The following is a 27,583-nucleotide window of genomic DNA, read 5'->3' on the forward strand; positions in this document are numbered from 1 at the left end:
CCCTCTCTGGGGTTCCCTGAGGGTGGGTTTCCTTGTTTAATTACTAAGGCACAAGAAGCATAAATAGTAGTTCTTATAAGGTTTGCTTTATAGATTCTCTGATAAGTAAACACTGGACCGTGCCCCCCCCCCCCAAGAAAAATGCACATATTCATATCTGTATGTGAAGTTTCAGGGGATTAATGAATAATGCAGAGAATCATTCACTCCGGATTAAAAATCCCTGGCTTAATATTTTCTCCTGTATTTTATTTTGACTAAATAAAAATGTAGCATACAGTATTTTCTAGTGATTTAACAAAGTGGAAAGATATCAGAAGAAATCTTTCAGCAAGTGCAATCCTGGCATGCGCATGATCTGCTCTGATAGCTGGACTCTTCTGCCTTAAAAAGAGGCACTTCTGAGTGTCTTCTCTGGGTAGGGCACTGAGTAGGTGCTCAGGTGGGGCAGAGACACAAAGTTGAATGTCTTGCTCTTAGCTTAGGAGTTGTGAGGGTGGCCGATGTGCCTGAAGGTTCAGTAGATAAATATTAAGAATAGACTGAGTGTTATTAAACTGTGAAATATTCTTCAAGCCTTATCCCCAGGGGAAGCAAAACCTCAGAAGACGTTGAAAGAGAAGGAGGAAAGGAAAACTCCCTCAGATGGTAGGCCTTTCCCCTTGATCCTCTTCTTTAGGAGGCTCTTGACTCAGGAATGGGAATATCGCTTCCGTAATTCATTAAAATGCCTCTATTAAAGCTGACAAATGAGGTCTGTGATTTAAGAGTATGCTTTTGGGGGTGTAGGGAGAAGTGAGTGTGGGTTAAAAATGCTTTAAAGGTTTGATTTACTGGATTTTACAGGGACCATTAGCTGTCTTTCTAGACATTTATAAATTAGGGATTGCTAGCATTTGTTTTCAGTAAGGAATATTCTGTCAGGCCCTTTCACGTTCAACAGTAATGTCCATTGTATTTCTACTTGGGGCTGTGTCAATCTGATCTCTCCTCTGTTTACCCTTCTGTCCCCCAAATTCTGGTGGGATAGGTCTTGATGGCAACTGAAGCATATACTTGCTTTAGAAGAAATGAGATGAAAGGGATCACCTGCAGAGTTCACTCTGCTCCAGACACTTAACAGACTTGAGAGTGGGAACCCAAAGAACCTTTAAGGGATTTGATGGCCTGTTTTTTGATGGGTTTTTGTCTGAAGGCCTTCAGACCACCAGCATTCAAATAGTGCTTATTACAAATGGTTAGATAAACTTCCTGCCAGTTTTGGTAGTATTGTAATGTTAATCCCCAGAATTGGAGTTCCAAACCCATCTTTAATTCTCCATGCAAAGCATTCCCTTCTGTTTGCTAGATGAAGAAGATAATTTATTCGCACCCCCGAAGCTGACAGATGAGGACTTCTCGCCGTTTGGTTCTAGAGGCGGCCTGTTCAGTGGAGGGAAGGGACTTTTTGATGATGAGGATGAGGAGGTGAGTCCCTGGTAATCAGTGAAGCTGTCCATAGCTGTGTCATGGGTTTGCAAGGAAGAAATAACTTTCAGTTCCTTTAGTAAGGAAACAATGGCTTCTTAGTTGGAAGTTGCTTCTACTTTCATATTTTAGAAGATTTTGAACTAAGGATCACAAAGTGAGGAAATACTGATCTTGATGCCTTTGTTAAGTAGGGAGAGGATGTGAGAGTGTTAATAGTGAAAAATTTACATTTACTTGCTTAAGTGGTTGTTTCTTAACCTTTTCTTTTGTCTTCCATGTTTGTATTTAATTTCTCTATAGACTAAATTGGGTTTCCATGATGGCTTGGTGGTAAAGAATCTGCCTCCCAATGCAGGAGATGTGGGTTTGATTCCTGGTCCAGGAAGATACCCTGGAGAAGGAAATGGCAACCCACTTCAGTGTCTTTGCCTGGGAAATCCCATGGACGGAGGATCCTGGAGGGGCTACAGTCCATGTGGTCACAAAGAGCTGGACATGACTTAGCAACTGAACAATAAGACCTAAATTGTTTCAGGGTCTGATTTCATCAGTGTCTTCACTTTGGAATTGATTTTCTGGCAGAACAGTAGATGTTTATTTTTTAAACTTTATAAGACACTTTTCTTTAGAAATCTTTAAATGCAACTTCATTTTCCTGTGCTGTTTTGAACTGTGTTGTTTATTATAAGCAGAGTGACCTCTTCACAGAAGCCCCTCAGGATCGGGGAGCTCGAACCCCTGTTAATGAAGGTGAGTGTGGATTGAGGCTGACTGTGCTTCTTTGTTACAGATTTCCAGAACTGGTTCCTTCTCATCAGGAGATGGAGCCCCAGAAGTTATCCCCAAACTTTGTTTCTCTGTTAGGCAGAAAACTGTTATGTTTGCCTTCATCTAGTTAAAAGCGATTCATTTGCACTAATTCATGTCTTGCAAAAACAAAAAGGTACCATTTGTAAACCCATATCACAATTTTGTCTCTTTCATAGAGAAAGCAGAAAAAGCTAACCAGGGAGCGCACTCTAGCAGTGTTGAGAATATCTTAATTTAATCAAGTTCAGTTCAAAGAAACATTTCTGAAATTCTGCATCTAAATTGGAGACCAGTAATTCCTTAGCCCAGTGTACATTAGAATAATTTGTGACATTTTTAAAAAGCACACATATGCTATTAAAAAACTTAAAAATTTTATTCCATTAGGTCTGTGATAGTCTTGAGAATTGGGAATGAGTTATTTTAAGTGACTTGGTCTCCCCAGGCCAGAAGTCATCAGATTTTGGACTTACTATGATGCTGGCTGACCTGATTGTCTTGAGGTTCCTACTCTCCACTGTATGGCATCTGTGACTTGCCTAGTTTCCTGCTTTCCTGTTATTGTCTTCGTTTTGGGCACTAATGTGTCAGATATTTTGCTGTTTGTTTTTTACTTGCATGTTCTCATTAAACGGGATGGATGGAGTCAGAACTATTGAACCCTGCTTGCTCTGCTCCCGCCTTCCCCATCTGTGCTCTACATCTTCCTTGGCCTCGGCAGGCAGCCCCACTGTAATTGTCTGCCCAGAGTCTGTGATCTTCCATGGAAGTCACAGCCTAGATTGGTTTAATACCAAGAGAAAAGTCATGACATTGGTAGAGAAGATAATACTAAGGAATTTTTAAATGGCTCTTCGAGGAAAAATTAGTTTTTGAAAGTCTCCTGTTAGCTTTGTGTTGTGTTGTACATATTTTAGGAAGGTGCATTTAGCAAGGAAAGTTGTTTTCTTTGTTGAAATGTTATCTCTTTGTTTCTCATTTTAGCATCTTCATCTTCTAAACCTGGAAAGAAAATCCCGGCAGGAGCTGTTTCTGTATTTTTAGGTACCATAACTCAGGAGTTTGTTTTTGAGAACTATATAGTGTTGTTTTGTAATTTTTTTGTTTGTTTGTTTTGTAGTTTTTAATACTGTCCTCTTCAAAGAGCTGACTAGGGAGGAGAATAGGAAGAACTTCAGAGGGCATCCACAGAGAGCTCACTTACCTGTGTTAGCTCATATTCCCTCAGAAACCAGTGGCCTTGGGTTTTTTTTCATTCTGGGAGATCAGTTGATTTTGCACTGTGAGACATTCTATATCAGTAAAGGATGCACGTTGTTGGGTCCTGTTAATGTGTTTGTGGATGAATTGAAACTACAAGTTCCTGGTGGTGATGCTGTTTTTTTTTTTTTTTTTCTTCCTGTGAAGTCAGGAGGCCCACCCACACTGGCTTATAGCTGGTTTGTCCTGTCCTTCCACCCACAGGGGATACTGATGTGTTCGGTGCTGCATCTGCCCCGTCACTGAAGGAGCCCCAGAAGCCCGAGCAGCCCCCTCCAGGGAAAGGCTCGTACGTCCCAGCATCTGCTGGCCTCTTCGATGATGACGACGATGACGACGACTTTTTCGCAGCATCCCGTAGCAAACCTCCCAAGACAGGTGCTGCTCCAGCCTCTGTTTCAGGGAACGTAGCTGGATAAAGAATATTGACCTAAAAAGGCATGAAGTTCCTCTGGTGCCTCATCTCGCACAGTGCTAGAATCCCTCTTCAGGGATTCCTATCAGAGGTGTCTCATCTCTATTTAGTTATGGTGCTTTGGCAGTCTCTATTTTATGGACCAGTCTTTTCTTTAGAAACTAATTACTAGGATTATCTTCCTCATAGGGAGAAAAATCTGCTCCCCTCTAATAGCTGATCAGGATTCTAGTTTCTATCCTCTCAGTTACCAAGAAAGTTTGAATTATGCTCTCTTCCAGCGTCCTTAGTAAACTGTATGTGAACAGAGTGTCTATGCCAGGTATTCAGTTCCAGCAAGCCCAGGTGACCTTGACTTTTCTCTTCTATGATGGAGTTTTCAGCCCCTTGACCGCTTTGGCACTGTCCTTTCTTCACCCCTCAAATTTCAGCCATTTCGTTCCTGAAGTCACGCCTCTGAATCAGTTGTTATTTAATGAGCAGATGGCTCTCCCAGGACTGTTGTAAAAATGCAGATTCCAGTTCAGTGGAATTACGGTGGGGCCCTTGAGTCTCCATTTCTAACAGGCTCCCTGGTGGGCAGAGATCACTGGTCCGTTTGTTGCACTTGGAGTAGCAAAAGATGTGGTTCATTGGCTGTTTTCCAGAAGAGAAAGGTAGACCACTGAGGTGCACACAACTTCCAGCAACCTGAGCAAAGAGCTGTTTCTCCTAAGGACTGTGGACCAGGAAGCATCGAGAATCAGGCTGTTTGAATTTAGCTTATTTTCCAGCAATAAGTGTGAAAGTAAGGATAGCAGCAGAAATGCAAGGGAAATAATGGCCTGGTTTTAGAAAGGGTGCAGACTAGACACGTAATACGCTCACATATAGGCTGACGGAAATGACAGTGAACAAAGGGTGTGCTGCTTCTCATGGCTTGGAAGGGCTCTCACTTGGTATCATTAACTGATTTGGAATCACAGGTAAGTGTGTGCCACTTTGCTGGACCTGCTGCTCTCCTGGGACATTCACGAACCAGTGCCCTCATTTCAGGGATACACACCTCACACCTCATTCAGTGAAGCAGTGCTTGTGGTTGCAAAAGGTTGAAAACCACCCTAATAGTCACCAGTAGGGTAAACTATGGTCCTTCCATTCAGTGGAATTTTGTGAAGCTGTGGAAAAAGATTGAAGTTTATCTGTGTTGACATGGGAACTTATGTATCCTAGGTACATGGAAGGAAAATTGCAAATCATAAGATTTTTTTAAAAAATTATGTTATTTAGAGCCATGTTTGTGAATTGCTAGAGTTAACATGTTATATCTTTTGTGGAAATTAGAAATATATACATCAAACTGTTCCTGCTGGCCTTCTCGTTTGGGTGGGCAGGTGGAATTATGGGGGATGTTTCATTATTTGATTATATATAGTATAGTTCGGTGCTTTTAAAAAATTATTTATTTATGGCTGTGCTGGATCATCATTGCTGCTCGTGGGCTTTCTCTAGTTGTGGGGAGTGGGGCTACACTCCAGTTGAGGTGTGTGGGCTTCTCATTGGGTGGCTTCTTTTGTTGGGGAGCACAGGCCCTTGGGTGCCCAGGCTCAGTAGTTGTGCCCCAAAGGCTTAGTTGTCCTGAAGCGTGTGGGATCTTCGCAGACCAGAGATAGAACCTGTGTCCCATGCGTTGGTAGGCAAATTCCTTACCCCTAAATCTCCAGGGAAGTCCCTGGCTTTTTTTTTTTTCCCTTGGCTATGTAGCTTGTGGGATCTTAGTTTTCTGCCCAAGGATTGAACCTGGGTAGCAGAAGCCAACCCTCACTTCTCAGATTCTTAGAGTGGTTGCCTCATAAATGATCTTTCTGTTGGTCTCTTCCTACCTTTTATGCTAGTCCAGACTACTGAAAGCATGTGCCGCTGCTTGGAGAAGGATGTAAGCCAGATAGTTAAACTGTCCTGTGTGTTTCATTGGAGCAGCTGTTACGCTCTTTGAAAAATTCCAGCTAGTCCACTTCTTAACTAATCGAGCAATAACATACTTGTCCTGTTTATTCTTTGAGAGAGAAGTTTTCATCTTCGAATTCTGTGGTGGGATTTTTGACCTTCGTATAACTTTATGCTGTGGTCTCTTTCTAAAGACAAAGTCAAATCCACTGCCAGTATCTTTGATGATGAGGAAGGAGACCTGTTCAAAGAAAAAAGAGTGGCTCTGCCAGAAGCTACTGTGAATCAGACAGATGAAAATAAAGCAAGAGCAGAAACAAAGGTGAGCATGAGGGAAGACTAAACCTGGGAGTGTATATATGGGGCATTTTGTTAATTCATCTGGAACCCAAAGGGAAGTATCATTTCCTTTCAAGTGTATAGTGAACTTCAGATGTATAGAGTGTTGAAAGAATACAGCAAACACCCAAGTAACTACTACCACCTCGATTAAGCAGGTACTGGGTTTTTGTCTTCCAGAGTGGTTTTAATGGATGCATTAAATGGATGCATTGATGATCTTTTCCTGAATCAGTTATCGTGGCAAAAGAATATTGTTTTACTTCTGTCATTTCTCCTGTGTTTATTAGCTGGGATTCTTCTGAACAGAAGAGCTTTCTCTCCCTCTTCTTCCTTGCCTTTTTAGTATCATTATAGAATCATGGATTCTCCATTCATTATCTTATAATCCATTAACATTGTTATTTTTTTTTATCGTTATTTTTTTTGATGCTCAAATTGACCTGTCTTTGGCCAGTGGGCTGCGTTCCCCTCAGTCTTAAGCTCTGCTCACTCCTGTCCCTTCCTTTGCTATCCTGCATGGCTTGATCTGTCCGCTTTCTAAAGCACATCCCTTGTCATGTGTCTGTATGAAACCCTGGCCTTCCCACTGCCACCCACCTGGGTGCCAGCATTCAGAACACGGCAGGCTGCTACCCTGGCTCCAGCTGTATACATCCCGTTTGTGCTCTGCGCGCTGTAGGCAGTCCATTCCGCACTGACTCCCGCCGATGAGCCCTCTGCTTTACCTGTTTTTTCTCTTCTCTCATGGTTCTCTCTGCCCAGAATGTCCTTGCTCGTACCGTGTCCCATGTCCAGGTCCCGTCTCTCCTGAGAAATTTACAAGGACTGCTTCTTCCTTCTTTCCTAACATATACCAATTTTTAAGTCCTTTTTCGTGGTACTTCTCTTTTTCCATTAATTCTTTATATGCACTTGATGTGTGGCTGATGTCCATGATGTTTTTATTCCTCTGGTGCATGACCTGGGACCTTATCTAGCAGAGATTCAGTACATCTTCTGAACAAATGAGTGAATGAACCTTTATTTCCAGGTTTCTGGTTTGTTAATTCTTTAATTTTTTTTTTTTTAACAAAGGTTACGGTACCTTCCAGCAAAAATCTCAAACTCTCGTCGGAAACAAAGACTCACAAAGGTTTATTTTCAGATGAGGAGGACTCTGAGGTAAGGAATAATTCTTCTCAGTTCTGGAAATTACTTCATGGATATGACATTGGGAACTATTTCTGATTCAGGATGTCTCAGAGGTATAAGACTTAGTACTTTAGTTCTTTCTTTGAAAACAATGTTTTGAGAACACATGGTATTTAGAAAGCAATGTGTGTACAGTCCTTTCGCTGTTGAGTTTAAGCCTAGTGCATCTCCTAGGAGGAAAACTCAGGATGCCCAAATTTTAGGCTGTGCATTGATGCACAATGTAGTGAGGTGCTTCTACCAGAACAGAAATATACACATCGTTTCCTCTTTCAGGAGGAAGTGGGTATCCTATGAACAGTGGGTATCGTGTGTAGTGATACACATACTCTGTGTATCACTGGAAGTAATAGACTTCCTTCACAGAAAAATATGTGGACATGGCAGAAATTTACATGTAATTTCAGGAAATTGTGAACTCTGGGCTAGACTCCTGTGGTTTTTCTTTTTTTTTTTTTAAAGCAACAGAGCTCTTTCTTTAAGTGAAATGTTGCCAGTGTGTAAAATGCAGGAGAGGTATGGGAAGCTTGGTGCTTCTCCTGTGTGGCTCTTTCTACCTAAACAGACCTATGGGACTCTTTAGGGCCCAGGCAAAAACCCCTGGGCTGAGTGTAGCTCTTTTCACTTAATGAACTCATTAGCGCTATATTGAATAAACATTGATTCCATGATTAAAAAAAAATTCATCGAGAGAAGTCTTTGAAACTGTGTTCTTGTCCTATTTGTCTGACTCTTAACGTATTGAAGATTTTCTTCCTGAGGGAATAGTTGTCCTATTTCATGTTTCTGATTCATGTAACTCAGTTTGCAGGTCTTGCTTTGCATTGTAGGCTGACATTTTACAGCATTTTGGAAATTTCTTCATAATCTACCAGATCTTTGTCTATTTCGCAACATTTCCTAGCTGTCATGTCAAGAGTACAAAAGATTTTAAAGTTAAAACTGAATATATTTTTATTTAAAAGAAATCATATCCTACTCTCAGGAAGCACGTCAGGTGGTCTGGCAGAGACATTACTTTGCCAACAAAGGTCTAGTCAAAGCTTCGGTTTTTCTAGTAGTCATGTATGAATGTGAGAGTTGGACTATAAAGAAACCTGAGCACCAAAGAATTGATGCTTTTGAACTGTGGTGTTGAAGACTCTTTAGAGTCCCTTGGACTGCAAGGAGATCCAACCAGTCCATCCTAAAGGAGATCAGTCCTGAATATTCATTGGAAGGACTGATGCTGAAGCTGAAACTCCAATACTTTGGCCACCTGACGTGAAGAACGGTCATTTGAAAAGACCCTGATGTTGGGAAAGACTGAAGGCGGGAGGAGAAGGGGATGACAGAGGATGAGATGGTTGGATGGCATCACAGACTCAATGGACATGGGTTTGAGTGAGCTCCAGGAATTGGTGTTGGACAGGGAAGCCTGGCACACTGCAGTCCATGGCATTGCGAGGAGTTGGACATGATTGAGTGAACTGAACTGAACTGAAATGACATCCTACTCTTATTAGAGGAAAAAGGGGTATAACTACATTAAACAGAGTCACAGGTCCAGTAATTTGGGAATCTAGCTTCTATTTCCATTGTTACATGTGTTTATCTGGACAGAAAAAGGAAGTTATTTTTTAAGCATGGTAGGAAATTGATTGGAAAAATTTCCCCTATCCTTTGTCATCCAGGTGGGAGTATGGGACCTGTGGGTTCCTGTGAGGCCACCTGGAGTCAGGTGTGGGTCTCCTCCTCCTCACCTGCGCAAAGTGAGGACAGAGTCTGATGTGTGTTCCTCAAGGACTGTGACAGTCAGCTTTCCTCTCTGACAAAAGAGACCTGGACATATGGCATCTGTTGTGCCATAAACTTTAGTATTTTATATCTGATACTTTAAAAACTGATGCATTGTATTAACCAGGAACTTTAATCTTGATCCAACAGGATTTGTTTTCTTCTCAAAGTGTGAGTAAGTCAAAAGATGCAACTCTTCTGCCTAGCAAACCCCCCACCTCAGTCTTGCTTTTCGATGATGAAGATGGAGAGGTAAACATTGTTACTGCAACATAAGCTAGTCAAGTTTTCAGTTAGTAGAAAACCATTGCCAGTGTAGCTTTGTATCCACAGGCTGTTACAGGAGAACAGGGTGAAGGGAAAGCAACCAAGTTATCTGAGGCATATGTAACAAATACATTTCGGTTTTTATTTCAGTGATTCCTTTCTTAAGTTCTCAGCTGCACAATGGGCAGGTCCTTAGATTTCTTGACCCAGCTGTATACAAGACTGTGTAGATTTCACTTGTATAATCTGCCTTTAAGGAATACTTTTTAGGGGATGAAACCCAGTGATCTACAAGAGTGTCTCAGAGATGAAGTGGGAGTAGAGGGGAGAAGACAGCCATGTCCCCACTTTGCTTTTCTTCCCCACCCTGGATGAGAGAGCAAAGTGGGGGAAAAAAAATGAGAGGGAAGAGAAACCAAACCTTTGCTCTTACGCAGAATCATGGGGTGGCTGAGCTCATGGGCTTTGGCATGAGACCCCCATGTTCATATCCTAGGTCCACCACATGCAGATCAGGGACCTTGGGCAAGTATTCATAACAACCTTTCTGAATCTCATCTGGCTTAATAGTGTATAGCGTCATTGTGACATTTGTAACAACTAGTGCACAGCCCTTGGCACAGTGCCTGGCACATAGTAAATGCATAGTAAATGTTAGCTCTATCTCTGGTATCCCCAGTGAGTGCCAGTTCGTTACTCTCACGGCTTTTTCTGCCTTTCCACAATTTCCTTAAAGGCTCCCTTTATCTCATCTTTACACTTCAGGACTATTCACCTGTTGTGGTACATTGTTAAGAGTGTTTTTCTGTCTCACCTGGGCTCAGGCCCTTTGATGGTTTTGTCCTCTCTTCCTCAGGTGTGTGTCTTTCATAAATGTAAGAGAGTAGAGAAAGCTTCCCATTTCTTTCTTTTTATTCATTGCTCTGGTTTGTAATTCACAGAAAGAAGGGTGCAGGTTTCTGGCTGCTGCAGGGGCTGTACTGTTCTCATGCCATTTGTGGGCTTTGGGCCCTCCCAGTGAGCATAGGAGACCCCCCCACAGGAGGGCCAGACGGAGCCAAGTTCCCTCCTGTTTCTATGACCTTGTCCTCTTGTTACTCCCCCTTCTGCTCCCACCCAAGTGTTCTGCCTTTGAATTCTGTTTCACCCCTGTGACTGAATACCGTTAGAGAAGATGATAAGTTGTTGCTGTAGGGTTATACATAAGAGAGAAGTGGCATTTACTATCACTGTATGATTTTTTACCCCCAAAGATGTTATATATATATTTTCACTTGACTGGAGGCTTACTCTCTAATAATTTAACACAAGGGAATATCTATTTTTTTGTTTTATGTGTTCAAAGTTGTCATACTTTTCTGCCTTTTTTTTTCCTAGGATAATCTTTTTGATACTCCAGCTGCTAAGAAGCAGACATCATCTCTATTGACTCAGAGCCAAAAGAAAGCAAAGCCCTCTGAGCCTCCCAAAAAGAAAGCACCTGCCTTACTGTTCAGCAGTGATGAGGAGGTGGGTGGAAGGTTATCTCCTAGTGAGGAGTAGGGGATGGTTTGATGGATTCAAGAGTTATGGCTGTCCTAAACATCTTCTTTTTCTACCTAGTGTAGATCTAGTGAAGTTTGGTCACTAAAGACTACACTCACAAAATTGTCATTCAATTCTTGAAGAAAGATATTTATTATAGTATATTAGTTTAAAGATTAATCTTTTCAAAATGCTTGGGCATAAAGTGAGTATGGTCCTCAAATATATAATATATACTTATCCAAATGAATTAGGGCTTATTTCACTTTTTTAAATGATCGCTGTGTTTCATTAATCAAGGACTATAGCTTGACAAGGTAGGAGTGGCTTATGCTGGTTTAACTCCTTTTCTGTAAGAGTCTTCACAGTATTGCCATTTGGTATCTGGATTATATATATTGTTGCAGCCAGTGGAGAAGTCGGACATGACTGAGTGACTGTTTAGCAGCTGTTCAGATTTAGCTGTGTAGAAAAAGACTAAGTATAATGATAATAAAAACTGTGAGCATTAAAAATTTTCTTATTTTATAATAATTACTCTGTTTTAACTTTGTTGTTAAGTTTTGAGGGTAAGATACAGATAGATAAATCATAGACATGTTCAGTTTTTTATTGAAAGAAACTTAAAATGATACAACATAATTTGCTTTTTCTATTCAAACCTGTGAACGTTGATGGATTTTCCTTTTTTTTTTTTTCCTTTCTAGCATTGTTAGTGGGTGGTTCTCCCTGTAGTAATGGCCAACCATCATTTGAATTTTCTATCACATTATTGCAGTTCAGGGACAGTAAAAATACCAGCTAAAGTAGGGAGTAATAGTACCTGCAGAGGAAAGATAAAGAGGCTTCCTTTATAGAAAAGTGGCTTGCCTTTGGCTGCCATTGAGATCACTTGGAACCTGAGAGAGCACTGATCCTGGATTCTACCACTGGGGGTTCTGAATGAATTGGTTTGGGGAATGACCCATCAGTGGAGTTTTCTAAGGCTCATTTGGGGGTTCTGGCTTGTGGTCAGTGTTGAGCCTGACTTCTTCAGGGAAGCACTTCTCAAACTGTAACTTGTGAAGAAGTCACTGGATATACTGTTAATGAAGGCAGATTCTGATTCAAAAGGTCTGGAGGTAAAACCTGAGACTCTCTATAACAGCAGCTGCTGCTTTACAAAACCCACTTGGATTTGTAAAGCTCTAAGCTCCAGAGACCAAAGGACCACTTAAGCAAGTGCTCAGGAGCTCCTTGATTTGAAGGGGTGAGCATAGCCAGGTGGGGTTTCCTTAAATGCTTTCTGAAGGCCAGATTCAGAATTTTGTGATAAGGATCACTTCCAGATTTTATTGTGTCTTATTTACGTTGTGTGAGCTTCTTTTTTTTTTTTTCTTTTAATTTGGCTGGGTCGGGTTTTAGTTGCAGCTTGTGGGATCTTTAGTTACAGCTTGCAGATTCTTAGTTGTGGCACATGGGATCTAGCTCCCTGACCAGGGATCAAACCCGGGCTCTCTGTGTTGGGAGTCTGGAGGTTTAGCCACTGCTAAGGGAAATCTTAGGGAAATCCCCTGCATGAACTTTTTATGCATTTTTTTCCCCAGCTTACTTTGGAATTTAAAAATTTTTTAAGTCAAATAATCATTCTCCTCTAAAGTTGAGAGTTCTTGACTTTTTTAAGACATTTTTGTTCCTTCTCATTCCCCTTCATGGTTAATTTTGATCTCTAAAGTAGAGGAGATCCCTTATCCTAACAGAGAGAGAGAGAGAGAGAGGTAGGTAGTGATGCGGGGAGACACCAGAAGGTCTGTGAGCTCAGTGGACCTAGCTGTCTAGATTTGAGTTCAAGGAAAAGCCTTGGACATGAACTTTCCTCAAAAGTGGTACACTTAGTTTAGATGCAGCTTAGTTTAATGAATGGTAATTTTATTTTATTTTTCAAGTTTCTTAATCTGAGTTGCCAGAGGACTTTAACATGTATTTTATCTTTTAAGGACCAGTGGCATATTACTGACTCACAGACCAGCTCGACATCTGACAAGTCTAAAGGAGAACTTAGGGACCCTGAGACCACCCACAAGGAGGTTAAGGCGGTGAAGAAGACCAGCCTCTTTGAGGAGGATGACGAGGATGACCTGTTTGCTATTGCCAAGGACAGGTGAGATAGTCATTGTAAGAAATCATTTCATCAGTGTCTGGTAACAGGTGAAGGTATTTGATGTGCAAGATGTCAATTGCTGGGGGTGACATGCTGATCATTCATCACCTGGTAATGGTCCAAATGAGAATGTCTTCAATTTTCACTTGCAAAGTATTCTCCTTTGGTACTATGAAATGTTTTTCTTCATAGATCCTTACCTAATTTCTTTTGCTTATCTCTGCATGGCTTATGGGATCTTCATTTCCCAACCAGGGATGGAACCCATGCTCCCTGCATTGGAAGCATAGAGTCTTAACCACTAGGCTGCCAGGGATGCACTCTCTCCCTTTTTTTTTAACCTTAAAATACTGGTTGTCTTAAGTTTGTTAGGGTTTTAAGTATAGTTTGTCTTTTTTTGTTTTTTTTTTTCCCCCCTGGGATACCCTAAAGAATGTGAAGTTCTGTCCAAGTTACTTAAGTTTGTCATCTGATTAGAAATGCAACTGCATAAGGTCAACGATTGACTTGGTGGTAGGTGGGTTCCTGTAGGTATGGCCTGGAAAGAATACTGTATTTTTAAAATCACATTTGCCTCCGATTGGACTCTTTGTTTGTTTGTACAGCCAGAAGAAGGCCCAGAGAGCATCACTTCTGTTTGAAGATGATGGTGACAGCGGAAGCTCTCTCTTCGGCTCTCCTCCCACATCTATTCCTCCTGCAACAACGGTATTCCTAACCTCTTAGCCCAGGAAGTATCCTTGAGATGATGTTACATGAATATTGATGCTTCCCTCAATGAGGTCCTAAAACCTAACCTTGGAGCCTGAGTCTTGTGGAAAAACTCCTTTGCCTGACTTTAGAGATCTTCTGGTAATGGTATTTTACAGGTGAAGGACACATGCAAAGCCTGGAGAAAAGCATCACACAGCCCCTTCAGTGTGAGTTGTAGGCATCTGAGTCTCAGGGGAGACCAGGGAACAGCACTGCTGCACCCCTTCTTGGGGAACTGCTGGGCTTAGTCCCAGTAGCATGGAATTCTGTTAACGTTAGACCAGGCCAGTTAATGTACAGGTTATCCCTTATAAAAGCAAGTTTCAAGTACTAACAGTTTGGTCCTGGATTATAATTATTCACTATTATTATTAATAGTGAATAAGTAAAAAAGGAAGGAAATTCTGACACAGGCTACAGCATGGATGAAACTTGAGGACATAATGCTGAGTGAAATAAACCAGTCACAAAAAGACAAATGCTGTATGATTGTTCTTACATGAGATACTTAGGGTAGTCAGATTCATGGAAATAGTAGAATGGTGTTTACCAGGGCCTAGAGTGTGGTGGAGAGGGGAATGGGGAGTTGTTTAATGGGTAGAGAATTAGTTTTGTAAGATGAAAAAATTCTGGAGGTTGGTTTTACAAAAATGTGGATATACTTAATAGTACTGAACTCTCCACTTAGAAGTGATTAAAATGGTAAATTTTGTGGTTTTTATTTTTTTAAATCAGCATTAAAGTTTTTTTAAAAATTGGTAATAGTATGTGATAAGAAAAGTCCATTAGTGTCTATCTAGTCTAAATAGCTTTCAGCGATTACATCTAAATGGCATTACTACCATGATCACTTGAGCTAAAAAATTAGCAAGCCTTCATGTTAATTATATTAAAAGGAGTATTAAGGGATGAGAGGATGGTGGCATTATGGTAGTATTTGTGCTGCGCTTGTGCTGAACCCTTACTTGGTGTAAAACACTGTGACTGGCTACAGACATGTACTGCTTGATCCTTTCAAATGAATGGATAAAGATGTATGATAGCTATTAATGTAAGTTAGGAAAACAGTAAAGTAAGGGCTTGGTATCGATATAAATATTCTTATCAATGAAGCAACTGATAACTTAGCAAAGAGAACAGGAAAACCTTTATGGGTGACACCTGAGCTGAGCCTTGCTGGAACGATGAAGAGGATTTGCTTCTCTAGACAGTGAGGGTCAGGTGTGGAAGTGTGGAAGTGTACAATAGGTGTAAGGAAGTGTGAGGATTAAAGAGGTGGAGGTAGATGCGGGTCTAAAAAGGGGCCAGTTTATTGCATGTTTGAGTGAGTGAGTCAAGTCGCTCAGTCGTGTCCGACTCTTTGTGACCCCGTGGACTGTAGCAGGCTCCTCTGTCCATGGGATTTTCCAAGCAAGAATATTGGAGTGGGTTGCCATTTCCTTCTCCAGGAGATCTTCCCAACCCAGGGATTGAACCTGGGTCTCCCGCATTGTAGGCAGACGCTTTACCGTCTGAGCCACCAGGGAAGTCTAGTTTAGGGTTTGATTAATACAAACTTATGCACGTTTGGGATGGGAGACGAAGTAATCTGGTAGGTGTTTTATTTTAGCAAGTCAGCTCTGGATGATGACATATAGCTGAAATGTGTAGGGAGGGAGGGAGACAGAGAGGAGAGACTAATGATCATCTGGGTAGCAGAGGTTACAGTCTACTTGATGGTGCCCCCAAGGGGTTAACAGACATAGGAGTCAAGTACAGACTGTGGTGGCAGAAACTGTCTGCAGGTTTGAGACAGTGGTAGTTACTGCTTCTCCCTGTTTGTGCCCTTTTACTACCCTATCCTGTCTCTCCTGACCTCAACATTTAGCTAATAACCCTGAAGAAGTACACTTTGGTCTTCTTCTCTACATTGCCATGCTTGTCAGGCACACTGTGTTTGTTTGTTTTTAGCCACACCGTGAGTCATGCAGGATCTTGGGTCCATGACCAGGGATTGAACCTATGCCCCCTGTAGTGGAGGCATAGTGTCTTAACCACTGGACCACCAGGGAAGCCCCTTTCCTTTTGTTTTTTTTTTTGAGGATGTCATTTGCTCCTCTTTTGATAGAAAAAAGAGACTGTCCCTGAAGTACCGCCTTTGCTGTTCAGTGATGAAGAAGAAAAGGAGGCACAGTTTGGAGTGAAACCTGTAGCCAAGAAGGCTGAGAGCGCCCAGGAGACATCAGAATTTGGGAAAACTCCTGTGGTCGAGGAGTCAGGAAAGGTGGACTCTTTTTTCTTGTATCATCTGTTATTTTCGTCTCTCAGATGTTCTTGTAAAACCCATACATGTACGCACTTACCCTTACATTTTTCTACCACAGAAAATAATGACTCAATTGTTGAAAATTTTGAGAACACTAAAAAGTATGAAGAAGAAAATATCTGATCTCACCATTCTCGGAGGTCTTCAACGTTGTTCTTGCCTTTGTTCTCTTTTCTAGGCACATGTGTGCACACTGTGATATGCTTTTTCCCCATTTTATGTTATTGTGTCAATGCCCGTTTTGCCTTTCTCTGTCTCATTTCATTTTTCCTTTTGGTTTTCTCCCTGTACACCTGTTCTTTTTGACTTACCCTGTTCTCTGTAGTCTGTTTCCCCTTGGTCTCTTTGAGTTTCCACTTGTACTTGAATTATAGTAACAGCCTTTTAAAATATTAACTAAAATCCATACTTTATTCAGATTTCTTTAGTTTTAATCTGATACACCCCCTTTTTCTCCAGGATATCACATTTACAGTGACAACTTTTAAGAAGATTTTCATTTTCATTTACCAGTCTTTGATGATATTGCCTGTGAATTACAGAGTGAAGTGAATTGTTGTTTCTTCTGCATTAGCTTTCTTCTCCTAGGATGTCTGTCCTTTCCTATAGGAGACCTGTGAATAAGACTGCTGGCTGCATCTGGGAATCAGCAATCATTCAGTCTCTACCTTTTCTCTCATTGGTAACTCTTCTCCACTGTGTGTGATCCAGCTCTCTTCTAGGGCCTATGTGAAGAAATGTCACAAACACTTTTCCTGTTGAGGCTCCTTGGGGCTACAGTGATGCAAACGTTTTCTCTATATCTGAATCATTGTGTGACATTCTCTTCTCATCATCTCCATGTGGACCTTTTCTGTGGTGCTGTGGCCCATTTTCCCCCTGAATTCTAGCTGTGTGTTGTACTGCTGCCTCCCTAGCTTGAAGATGAGCCCTTTGAGGACCGGGGCCACGTTTGTTTTGCTCTCCGTTATATCTGTGAGAGTGCTTAGTGCATTACCTTGCACCTAGTAGGCACATTCAAACTCACATATTTTATTTAAAGAAGCATATTTTCTTCACAGTTTAACCATTGTGAAATTAGGATGCACCTCACAATTGATGGCATGTTTAATTATAAGTTGTTCCTTTTTTTTTTCTTGGCAGTTCATCCATAAACAGTAGTTATTCTAATCAAAGGTATCTTGCCTGAAACATGGTGCTTGTTGAACGAGTAAATGCTGCATTTTACGATTATTTTAGAGGTTCTTCTAGTTGCACAGTATAGTAAGAGCCGTCTACAATTTAAGTGTCCAGTTCTACTGGTTAGATTCCTCCCTTGGAGTTAGGGTTAGTTAGTTATTAGGGAATATGTGATCCATTCGCAATGATTGGCTTTTGTGTTCTATCTGTGACTTTGAAGCTATTTCTAGCTCATGAGCAACCTGTGTCACTCAGGGCTATAACTGATACGTAATGTATCTTGGTTGGATGGAGTTATAAACACAGGTTTTAAACTGATTGGAAAAATCATCTTTGATTATGAATTATCTGTTCTAGACTCTCCATTAGAGTGACTGATCAAGAATTGCCTGAATGTTTTGTCACCTAGGAGTAAGTGTGATTAGCTGTCCTGCTCTGAAAAAAGCAGATATGATAGTAACTGAATTAGTGAGGATCTTGGTAGGCCCCACAATAGTGTTTGTGTTTCCAGAGGTTACTCACTTTATTCCCTTACCTTACTGTTTCCATTTTCAGGAAGGATCTTTGAATGTACCTACTCAGGAAACAGCCAAGAACTCTGATTTATTTTCTTCATCATCCCCATTGGACAAAGGAACTAAAAGTAGAACCAAAACGGTTCTTAGCTTATTTGATGAGGAAGAGGATAAAACGGAAGATCAGAACAGCTTCCAGGCTCCAAAAAAAGAAGTAGGAAAGGTGAGCCAAAGCTATGAAGGTTCAAGCCTTCAGAAGGATAATAGTGTCTCATTTTGATGTCAGTTATGTGATGTGAGTCGCTGGATAATGGAGGATTCCAGTTTCTTCAAATTTTCACCTACTGTTGACTTCTTTGATGATGGCCAAATGTTGGTGAGGATGTGGAGAAGCTGGTGCCCTCATTCATTGCTGATGGGAAGGTAAATGGTGCTGCCACTTCAGATACCAGTTTGGTGTTCCTTCAGATTCTTAAATAGCAAGAGTTACCATGTGACCTAGCAGTTCCAGTCCTAGGTGTATATCCAAGAGAAATGAAAACTTCATGCAAAAACTCAAATGTAATGTTCCTAACAGGTATTATTCATAATAGCCAAAAGATGGAAACAGCTCAAGTGTCCATCAGCTGATGAATGGATAGACACAATGTGTTATAGCTATACGAGAGAATATTCTTTGGCAATAAAGAGAGTAAATTATTAACACATGCTACAACACAGATGAACCTTGAAAACATGTTGAATGAAAGAAGCCAGGGGGGGAGAAAACCCACATTATTGTATGAATTCCTTTATTTGAAATGTCTTGAATAGGCAGATCCATTGTGATAGAAAGTATTAGATTAGTGGTTCCTGCATCTGGGGACAGAAGTGGATGGAAATGGAGAGTGTTTGCTGGTAGGTTTGGAGGTTCTTTTGGGGATGGTGAGAATTTTGTAAACTTAGATTGTGGTGGTATTTGCACAACTCTCTGAATATACTATAAACTATTGAATTACACACTTTAAGTAGGTGAATTTTATCTCAACAGAGGTGTTAAAAAGAAAACTGGCGATGGGCCATAGATTGCCAGTACTTTTTGTAAATCAAGCTGAGGATATAGTCCCAACAACAAATGTTTTATGAATTTTTTTTGTTATACTAGTAGGATAGCCTTGTTTATAAATGAGAGCTACACACGGTAAATGTAATAATTTGCTGCATTTTCTTCCCATCTCTTACTGTGTATGATTTTGTATGTAAATTTCAGATATAAAACTTTTAATCTTAGCTGCTGTGTTACACTCTTATGTGTAATCAATAATCATTAGTTAATTTTAATGAGACACATTTTGTCAGAAATGAGTGTTTTTGTTTGTTTCTATCTGTGCTTGTGATACTAAAGAATAAAGGGAAGAATTTTAGAATGGCAGATCTGGGGCATTATAGTATCAAACCAAGTAACGTGAGTAGTAATTTGCAAATATCAGATATCCTAGCAAACAGAAAAAACTTGTTTGGAGTCTGAAGGTAATGAGGTGGAATGTGAATGGACGAAGTGGAAGGTTTGTGCCAGGTATTTGGCCTAAGATGCTGGTAAGCAGAAGTTAGGTAAATGTGCTGGTCCACCTGTGAGTTTCTGATGTTAAGTTACCTGCTGTCTCTTCTTCCCTTTGGGAATGAGATAGAAAGAACTTGTTTAATTTTATATTTTCATTCCTAAAATGTTCCTCAGTATAAAGATTGGTGTTAAATAACAATTCAGATACCACACAAAGGTCGAAAGATCATCGTCCCAGATTATGTATATTTCATCTGTTTTTATAAATATATTCTCCACTGTTTCTGGTATCTTCTGAGTATTCTATCCTGTGAATATGTCATTCCCTTTGTGATGGACATTCAGCTTGAGTCCAACCTTTGGACACTATAAACAGAGCCACAGGCGACATCTTTGTTGTCTAATCTTTATATCTGTGTTATTTCCTTGGATAAATTCCCGGGAGTCTACAAAACACATGACCTTCCCTCTTTCCTAGAGTCCTGATCCTGGTACCCGCCCCAAGAGCACAGGTGTCTTTCAGGATGAAGAGCTCCTTTTTAGTCACAAGCTCCAAAAGGACAACGACCCAGATGTTGACCTTTTCTCTGGCACCAAAAAATCCAGGGTCAGTTCCAAGTGGTTCTCCAAAACATAGCTTTGTTATTGTATTAAATATCACTTCTGCAGCTCACCTGACTCTGTAAACTATTTTTGTTTTGGATGTTGAATTTGAGTTTTGTCTGTTCTAGTTGTTAGAGCCCAGTGTTGGGAGCCTGTTTGGAGATGATGAAGATGATGATCTTTTCAGCTCTGCCAAGTCGCAGCCTTTGGTACCAGCCTTTTGTTCTCAATACTATGGCATGTGGGAAAACTTCTGGGAAAGGAAATGAATTATCCAATTATACAGTTAAGGCAAATGCTCATAAGTAAATGAACAGCAGATAATGTGCTGATGAGGGCATTCATGTTGTCCCCATCTTATGTTTCCTAGTTAACTAACATTAAAGCAATAACTAACCAGGTTTTCTTACTGTATTACAAATCTTGTTTGATTTTAAAGTTGTTCATTGAAAGACCACTGCATGTCATACGATGACTGAATATTCATGCCTTTCAGGTGCAAAGTTATAAATCTGAATGTTATCTGTGTTGTCATTCCCACCCCCCCCCCCCGCCCCCCCACTTCTGCAGTAGCTTTTCTAAGGACTCTCTATTTTCTCTTTACCATAGAGAGGATGCCAGCAAAGTCACAGTCTTTAGAAAGCTATTTCTGAAATGTTGCCTTTGTATTTGTTCAACCCTCATTTGAGAAATGACTTTTAAAACTCAGCAGTCATTTTCTTTTTTTGCATTATGACTTTTCCTTAAAATGTCTTATGATACTTGACAGACTTTGGGTGTTCTTTGTTTTTGAAGATTCCAGAAAAGAAGAAGGTAGTGAAAAAAGACAACTCTGTTTCCTCTGTCAAGAACCAGAAACATCCTGAATCCACTCAGGGTATCAAAGAAAAAGGCTTATGGAAATCGGAAACACCTCAGGTTAGAACTGATCTCTTTAAGGACTTCCTTCTCCTGTTTGCCTTGTAATACAGATTAACTCCATCATCCTGCCCCAGGGTCATTCAGAGTAGTCTTAATTAAGGAAGAAATAACAACTAGGACTGCTTCTCTTTGTTTACTGCTTCCCCCAACCCCTGCTTATCTCTCCTCTCTTCACTGCACAGTGTTTCCATGAATCTATACTTAGCATTATTATTTTTGGGGTACCTGCAGACTCGATTCCAAGGTAGAGTGAAGATAGAATGGAAGTTTTCTTCCCATTAGAATCTCATTTCTCCCTTTGGGCTACCTTGGAGTAGGACTTCATTAGAATTCAATATCAATTACATCCAGCCTCTTGATTCCTCTCTGTGTCACTCTTCTGAGAATGCTGCTATTCGGCCTCCTCAGCAGTCTTCTCTGGTGCTCCTCTGAGAGCAGACCAGTGTGTCCCAGTCCCGGCTTACAGCTGTCCTGGGGTACCTCACCGAGGCCTCAGTGGTCTGAGCTGTGGAAATGAAGCTCTGGGACTTGCACATCTCCAGCAGCTCAAGTCTCAGCTGCTTTTGCTTCTAGAACTAGTGCATTAAGCTGTGGGTGAATTACTGTGTGCGCTGATATTTGCTGTGTGAGATAACCAGCGTCATAATGTTTCCAGCTGGTGCTCTAAACACTATAATTCTTATGAATATTATTCATGATCTTTCTCTCCCTTTACTCCATGTATGGTCTTACAGCCTTCCACTAACACAATGGATAAGGAAGCACAAATGAAGTAATGTTAGTGAAATGTTCTGAGGGTCCAGGAAAGATTCAAATGCCTTTTCCATTGTAGAATTACAGAAACCGATAGCTTTGTTCCATCACAAATTTATTTTCAGATATATATGTGATCCAAGAGACACTTCTCTATTTCCCCAATGGATTTTTAACTGACTGTAATTTCACGCAGGACTCACCAGGTCCCACTCCACTTAAAACCAAAGAGCCATCCTCTCGGATCTGGAAACTACAAGTAATTATAACATGTCTGGAATCTTCATTGCCTGCCTTGTGGCATCTATACACTTCTTTGGGTTTTCCTTTTCGTCAGCTGCTGCCGGGTGTTTTCTCATCTCTTCCCCACCCTCGAGTTGTTGCTTCCTGTGTGCTGGGTCTGTAACATCTCTTCTTTGGGCCCTGTGATGGGCATCGGTGATAGCCCTCCATCTTAATTCTGAGTGGATCAGGAGATTTCCCTGCATTTCTCTTTCTCCTCTCATATTATTCATCATGTACACCAAGTCTTTCGTCATGTGTTGCAGTAACAATAACTGACTGTTGTGTTTAAGAAAACAATACAGAGTCAGCTTCCTTTCTTTTCTTTAGGCAAATTTAGCGATCAACCCAGCAGCCTTGCTGCCTCCAGCAGCTCCCCAGATCTCTGGAATGAAGTCTGTTTTGCCAGAATCTGGTGTTCCTTCGTCTGAACCTGGGAGGATGCAGAGTCTGGAAAGTGTGCCCACTCTTTCTGGGAGTGGGGAGGCTGGTGTGAGTTTTGACCTTCCAGCTCAGGCAGATACCTTACACTGTGCGAACAAGGTAATGAAACCTCCTTTGCTTGCTTGCCTGCCCTTTTTTTTTTTTAAAGAAAAACAAACCAGAACAATTTGTATGTTTCTTCTGAGTTCATCGGTTACACAGGATACGCTGACCCCGATTCCTCATTTGAAGGAGGCGCCTCTTCTTTCCTTCAGCCTCCTCGCTTTCCTTCCATCTCCCTAGTTCTGTGTCCACTCTTTCACCACCCACGTTTGTTACGTTTACGTTCTAACTCAGTGACTAGCTCACTAGCTCCCGGCTGCCCCCTGGAAGCCTTCTAGACACTGGGCGGATCATATCCTCACCATGTACTTCTTCCTTTCCTTACTGCTCAAAAGAACGTTCAAGCTCCGTGGTTTAGTATTAAAGCCATTTACAGTCTGCGCTAACTGAACCTTCCAGCTCCCACCAGTGCCCTCACACTGTCAGCCTAAATCAAGTCCCCAGGCCCCATCCCCTGAACACACACGCCCCAGCGTGCTGCGGCCATCCGTTCATGCCGCCCCCGTGTCAGCAGTGCTCTTTCCTCATTGACAGCTCTGCACAGACTTCACAGCTTCTGTCCTATTCCTCCTCCTGTTCCTTGTCCTGGGCTTCCTCTCTGAGATTCCGTGGCAATTATCCCATGTCACACTGTTGCACAAGACTGTGGACTTGTGCTGCATGGACCGTGAACTCTTTGGGGTTTTACTTTTATTTTAGTTTGTTCTCTTTTTTTTCTATACAGTCTTCCTTCTCTGAGAAGTCTTAGCTGTACTCTGAGTAAGCAATAGTACATAGGATGACCCTGCAAATACATTGATTTTAAGTATTTCCCAACCTGTTTTCCTTACAAAAAAATGAAATATCCCTCATTTTGTTATATTTCTGTGTTAGCTTTTTTGTTGTTCTTAAGTTTAAATGGACTACTTCTTGAAATAATTTATGAAATTTCCTTGATATAGGCAAACACCATTGAGTACTTTGCCTAAAGTAGCATGTGCCTTTTTGAAACTACTTGACAGTGTATTTTGGAAAAGTATTATAAATACTAGGTTATTACTAATAAGTGATGCATATTTTGAGGTTATATTGAAAGTTCTGATTCCCAGGCCAAATTTTTTTTTTAATGTGAAATATTTAAAATTGGATTTAGTGTTTGTTGACTAGAAGGAAAGAGCCCCTCTCTTTCTTCATTGTCTTAGTTCCCTGTTTCTGGAGCCTGATTTTTTATTAGCCCCCTGAGAAAGCTTAGTGCCAGAATCCCCCCTGATTCTTTCTTGTTTTGAAAGATACCTGCATTTAAACTAGGGCAGAGCAGGGCCCAGGGAGCACTGTGGGACAGAGGGTAGTGTGGCCTCTAGTGGTGAGGGAAACCTTTATCAAACTGAACAAAAATTGTCCTCAAACGACTCAAAAATGGGGGATACTAAAGGATTAAGAACGACTTAGTCTTGGAGTAGTAGGAGCTGTTAAATGCCTTTGGAAATCTTTAACAAATAACCTTGTCTACGTTAGATAGTATCTTAATTGAAATGGACCAGACAACCTTACAGTATTTTGAGTTGTTGGCTATTTGCTATGTTAGCTTGGAGCACGTTTTAAAAAAACCATCAGATCAACATGTGGTTCTTGCCATTGCAGACGCGGGTCAAAGTGAGAGGGAAGCGCAGACCACAGACGCGCGCAGCTCGACAATTGGCTGCCCAGGAGTCCACGGAGGCCGAGGATATGGGTTCCCCCAGGGGATTTGTGGCACAGTTGACAGATGGCGCCACATCACCAGTTGGTCGTCAGCCACAGCTAAGGGCAGCTGGTGGAGCAGACATCTCTGAAGAAGCAGTGGCAGCTGCCACTCCAACGTGGGCAGGTGGTCCTGTGCCTGGAATGAACAGAGGCCCGTTTGCAAAATCTGTGGGTCAACCTGTTGAGGATGATCTGTTTGATTCTGGAGATATCTTTTCCAAGGGCATTGCATCTCAGTCTGCAGGAAGAAGAAAAGCCAAGGTGAAGGCAGCCAACAGCCTGGCCAACCTGGCAGAGGGAAGTAAAGACAGAAGCCCCATGTTCCCTGCTCTCGGTGAGGCGGGCAGTGATGATGATCTCTTTCAGTCTTTTAAACCAAAACCAGCAAGGAAAACAAATCCTTTCCCTCTCCTGGAAGATGAGGACGATCTCTTTACAGACCAGAGAGGCAAGAAGAATGGGTCAAAATCCAACAGTCAGCAGGATGTTATCTCAAAAGCACAAGATATATTTGAGGTAATAGGACATAAAAATACGTCTCTGTGCCTGGTTCTTTGTTAAGGAAGATATCTGATTGTCTTATTTGAACCGTAGATTACATTAAAGCTGTTTTGTTGCTGCTCAGTATCTACTTGCTTACTAATTATACTTAGGTTCTCTTACTAATTAAACTTAGGTTCTCTTACTAATTATACTTAGGTTCTCTTATTAGGTTAATTATTAGGGCTTCCCTGGTGGCTCAGACAGTGAAGAGTCCACCTGCAATACAGGAGACCTGGGTTCGATCCCTGGGTTGAGAAGATCCCCTGGAGAAGGAAACAGCTACCCACTCCAGTATTCTGGCCTGAAGAAGTCCATGGACTGTATAGTCCATGGGGTCGCAAAGACTCTGACATGACTGAGCGACTTTCACTTTCTTTCTCTTATTAAATAACTCTGAAACTTATTCGGAAGTGATTTTCTGTTTTGTTCTTGGCCATTACCATTGACACAAGTCTTGATTTTTATCATTTTTATATGGATGTTGCTGCAGTCAGCATACATAAAGTGGTATCTCTACAGCTTGGATGTTTAATCTCTGGTTCTTGGGGAAACAGGCCATGGCAGGAGCTGATGATTTAATGCAGACAGTAAGGCCTTGAGTGATACTCTTCAGGAGATGTTTACTGAGCATCTGGATACTGGATGTCATTAGGCAGATGTTTATTGAGCATCTGGATACTGGATGTCTTTAAGCAGATGTTTATTGAGCATCTGGATACTGGGTACATGAGGTGAACCAGGACCCATGCTCTGCCCTCCAGAGCTCTCAGGGAGGGGAACTGGATCAAGACAGGGCAGCGTACAAGTAACGTTTCCAGGTAATGTTAAGTGCCTGGAAACAACCCAGGGGCAGTGGGGCAGAGTGGGGGATTGGTGTGGGAGGTGGTTCTTCCGGTAGGACTGGTAGAGAAGGGCTCTCTGTAGAGCTTGTGTTTTAGCTGGGACCTGGAAGAATGAGAAGGACTTTGCCAGGCAGAGATTTGGAGTAGGACACTCCAGACAGAGGAGCAGCTCACATGGCTGTTACAGAACACCGTGGCAGTTGGCATTTCTGCAATTTGTCGAAATGAATGTATATAGTAAAGAAAAAAAAAAACCTTGATTAAAAATTGTTTTGGTTGTTTTTTGGCTTACAAGGATGATATATTTGCTACAGAAGCAATTAAACCCTCACAAAAAACAAGAGAGAAGGAAAGAACATTTGACTCCAACTTGTTTGATGATAACATTGATATCTTTGCTGACCTAACTGTAAAACCAAAAGAAAAGTCCAAAAAGAAAGTGGAAGCTAAGTCTATATTTGACGATGATACAGGTAAGTTTGGCTTTCTGTACATGACAGAGAGTCATCACCGTTCAGTGACTTGATATTTCTCTTGCTGTCTTTGTCTTGACTCTTTCCTGGAAGACGTTCCCCAGTTGGTTTCCTTTGACCTGCTCTATATTCCTGAGATAGACTGAAGGTGGATAAATAAATCGACTAGTCATTTTGGTGAAACAATGTTTTGTTATGATGGATGTCAAGAAATTTAATACATATCATAGCAGTGAAGAGCCTAGACAAGTGAATTAGCCTTGACTGTGAAGTCTAATTTAACTTTTATCTTAGTGTGCCCCCTGCCAGTCATCTAAAGTAGGCTAAAGACTACATTTTTGGCATTGAGATCCTGCAAATTGATGTATTTATTCTGAAAGACTGAGATTGGAATTTTCCTTTGCTTATTTTTAGTGCCTTTTCCTTTTAGAATCCAAAGGGAAAAGAATGTAGAGTAGAAATAAGTATAATGTCACAGATGGTAAAGTCATGGGCTAGATTTAAAATTAACTCATCCTTCTGCTTTTCCTCTCCTGCCTGTGCACACATGGCTTTGTAACTGAGAAAATTATACTCAGATAGAAACTATAACTTGTATGTGATCAGAAGACTTGGTTAGTAGCAGAGTTAGGACTGGAGTCTTAAGAAGCTTAGCTTCCTCTTAGTGGTTTTTGGTATCCCATGCTATTATCAGACTTGAGTCTTTGCTGGTTTGTGTAGATATGTCTTAAAAGCACTCATTTTCTTGCCTATTCTGTGACACTTTTTTTTTTCCCCCCATTTTTAAAGATGATATCTTCTCCTCTGGTATCCAGACTAAGACAACCAAATCAAAAAGTCGATCTTCACAGACAGTGACTGAATCAAGATCTGGACAGAAGGTTTCCAACATATTTGATGATCCTTTGAATGCTTTTGGAGGCCAGTAGAGTGTACAGGGTATCTTTCAACTACATCCTTGAGTTAATGATGCTGTCTTCTGTGCTCCTTAACTGAATTATAGAAAACAAATACTGAAACAACTTGCTCACCTCTTACCCAACATACTTAGTATTTTTCTGTACTGGTTTTAAAATCATGCTTAATTCTGCAAACAAAAATAAATGTTTCACAGTGTTACTATTTTTTTAAAAACCATATTTTGATTAGCCTTGGTAGGGCCATGGTTTAGGGTCTGTTAGAGAAGAAACCTATTTTTGCCTTTCATGGTGGGTGGTGACTCCCAGAGGAAGCAAATGCCTGACATGACCAGAAGTCTTCCCTAAATGTATGGGAGCTCTGACTTACAGCCTGGGCACTAGATAGAAGAAGAGGATGAGAGATTATATACTTCATGTGTCTTTATGCTAGGAGAGCATTCCACTAAATTTTGAAGATACCTTACAGGTCCACTACAGTGAGTTGACAAACTACAGTCCTCTATAGTTTATTTATTTATTTTTGTAAATAGAGTTTTACTTGAAGGCAGTCATACCCATTCATTTC

The 27,583-nt window shown here is 41.1% G+C and overlaps 1 protein-coding gene and 1 non-coding gene across 5 annotated transcripts in view; one reads left to right on the top strand and one right to left on the bottom strand.

Moving 5' to 3' along the window:
• The window catches only part of WASHC2A (WASH complex subunit 2A), a 45,821-nt gene extending 18,604 nt beyond the window's left edge, over nucleotides 1-27,217 (top strand). Inside the window, exons 11-31 of one of the 4 annotated variants that reach the window (XM_043925468.1) lie at nucleotides 577-648; nucleotides 1,349-1,467; nucleotides 2,160-2,220; nucleotides 3,265-3,324; nucleotides 3,745-3,918; nucleotides 6,076-6,203; nucleotides 7,298-7,384; nucleotides 9,341-9,442; nucleotides 10,835-10,966; nucleotides 12,958-13,121; nucleotides 13,727-13,829; nucleotides 15,982-16,137; nucleotides 17,914-18,096; nucleotides 19,892-20,020; nucleotides 20,145-20,225; nucleotides 20,812-20,934; nucleotides 21,887-21,949; nucleotides 22,303-22,515; nucleotides 24,139-24,756; nucleotides 25,921-26,098; nucleotides 26,888-27,217. In XM_043925468.1, the coding sequence (XP_043781403.1) occupies nucleotides 577-648; nucleotides 1,349-1,467; nucleotides 2,160-2,220; nucleotides 3,265-3,324; nucleotides 3,745-3,918; nucleotides 6,076-6,203; nucleotides 7,298-7,384; nucleotides 9,341-9,442; nucleotides 10,835-10,966; nucleotides 12,958-13,121; nucleotides 13,727-13,829; nucleotides 15,982-16,137; nucleotides 17,914-18,096; nucleotides 19,892-20,020; nucleotides 20,145-20,225; nucleotides 20,812-20,934; nucleotides 21,887-21,949; nucleotides 22,303-22,515; nucleotides 24,139-24,756; nucleotides 25,921-26,098; nucleotides 26,888-27,027 (3,086 nt within the window). In that variant the 3' untranslated portion in view covers nucleotides 27,028-27,217. The remainder of the gene's footprint in view (nucleotides 1-576; nucleotides 649-1,348; nucleotides 1,468-2,159; nucleotides 2,221-3,264; nucleotides 3,325-3,744; nucleotides 3,919-6,075; nucleotides 6,204-7,297; nucleotides 7,385-9,340; nucleotides 9,443-10,834; nucleotides 10,967-12,957; nucleotides 13,122-13,726; nucleotides 13,830-15,981; nucleotides 16,138-17,913; nucleotides 18,097-19,891; nucleotides 20,021-20,144; nucleotides 20,226-20,811; nucleotides 20,935-21,886; nucleotides 21,950-22,302; nucleotides 22,516-24,138; nucleotides 24,757-25,920; nucleotides 26,099-26,887) is intronic. The other 3 variants (XM_043925469.1, XM_043925470.1, XM_043925471.1) reach the window with 3 other exon arrangements.
• Nucleotides 15,329-15,400, bottom strand: TRNAC-ACA. Its single transcript has one exon. It is a non-coding gene; the product is annotated as a tRNA-Cys (tRNA).
• Nucleotides 27,218-27,583: the final 366 nt, after the last annotated feature.

Source organism: Cervus elaphus, chromosome 15 (assembly GCF_910594005.1).
Source record: "Cervus elaphus chromosome 15, mCerEla1.1, whole genome shotgun sequence".
Taxonomy (NCBI): domain Eukaryota; kingdom Metazoa; phylum Chordata; class Mammalia; order Artiodactyla; family Cervidae; genus Cervus; species Cervus elaphus.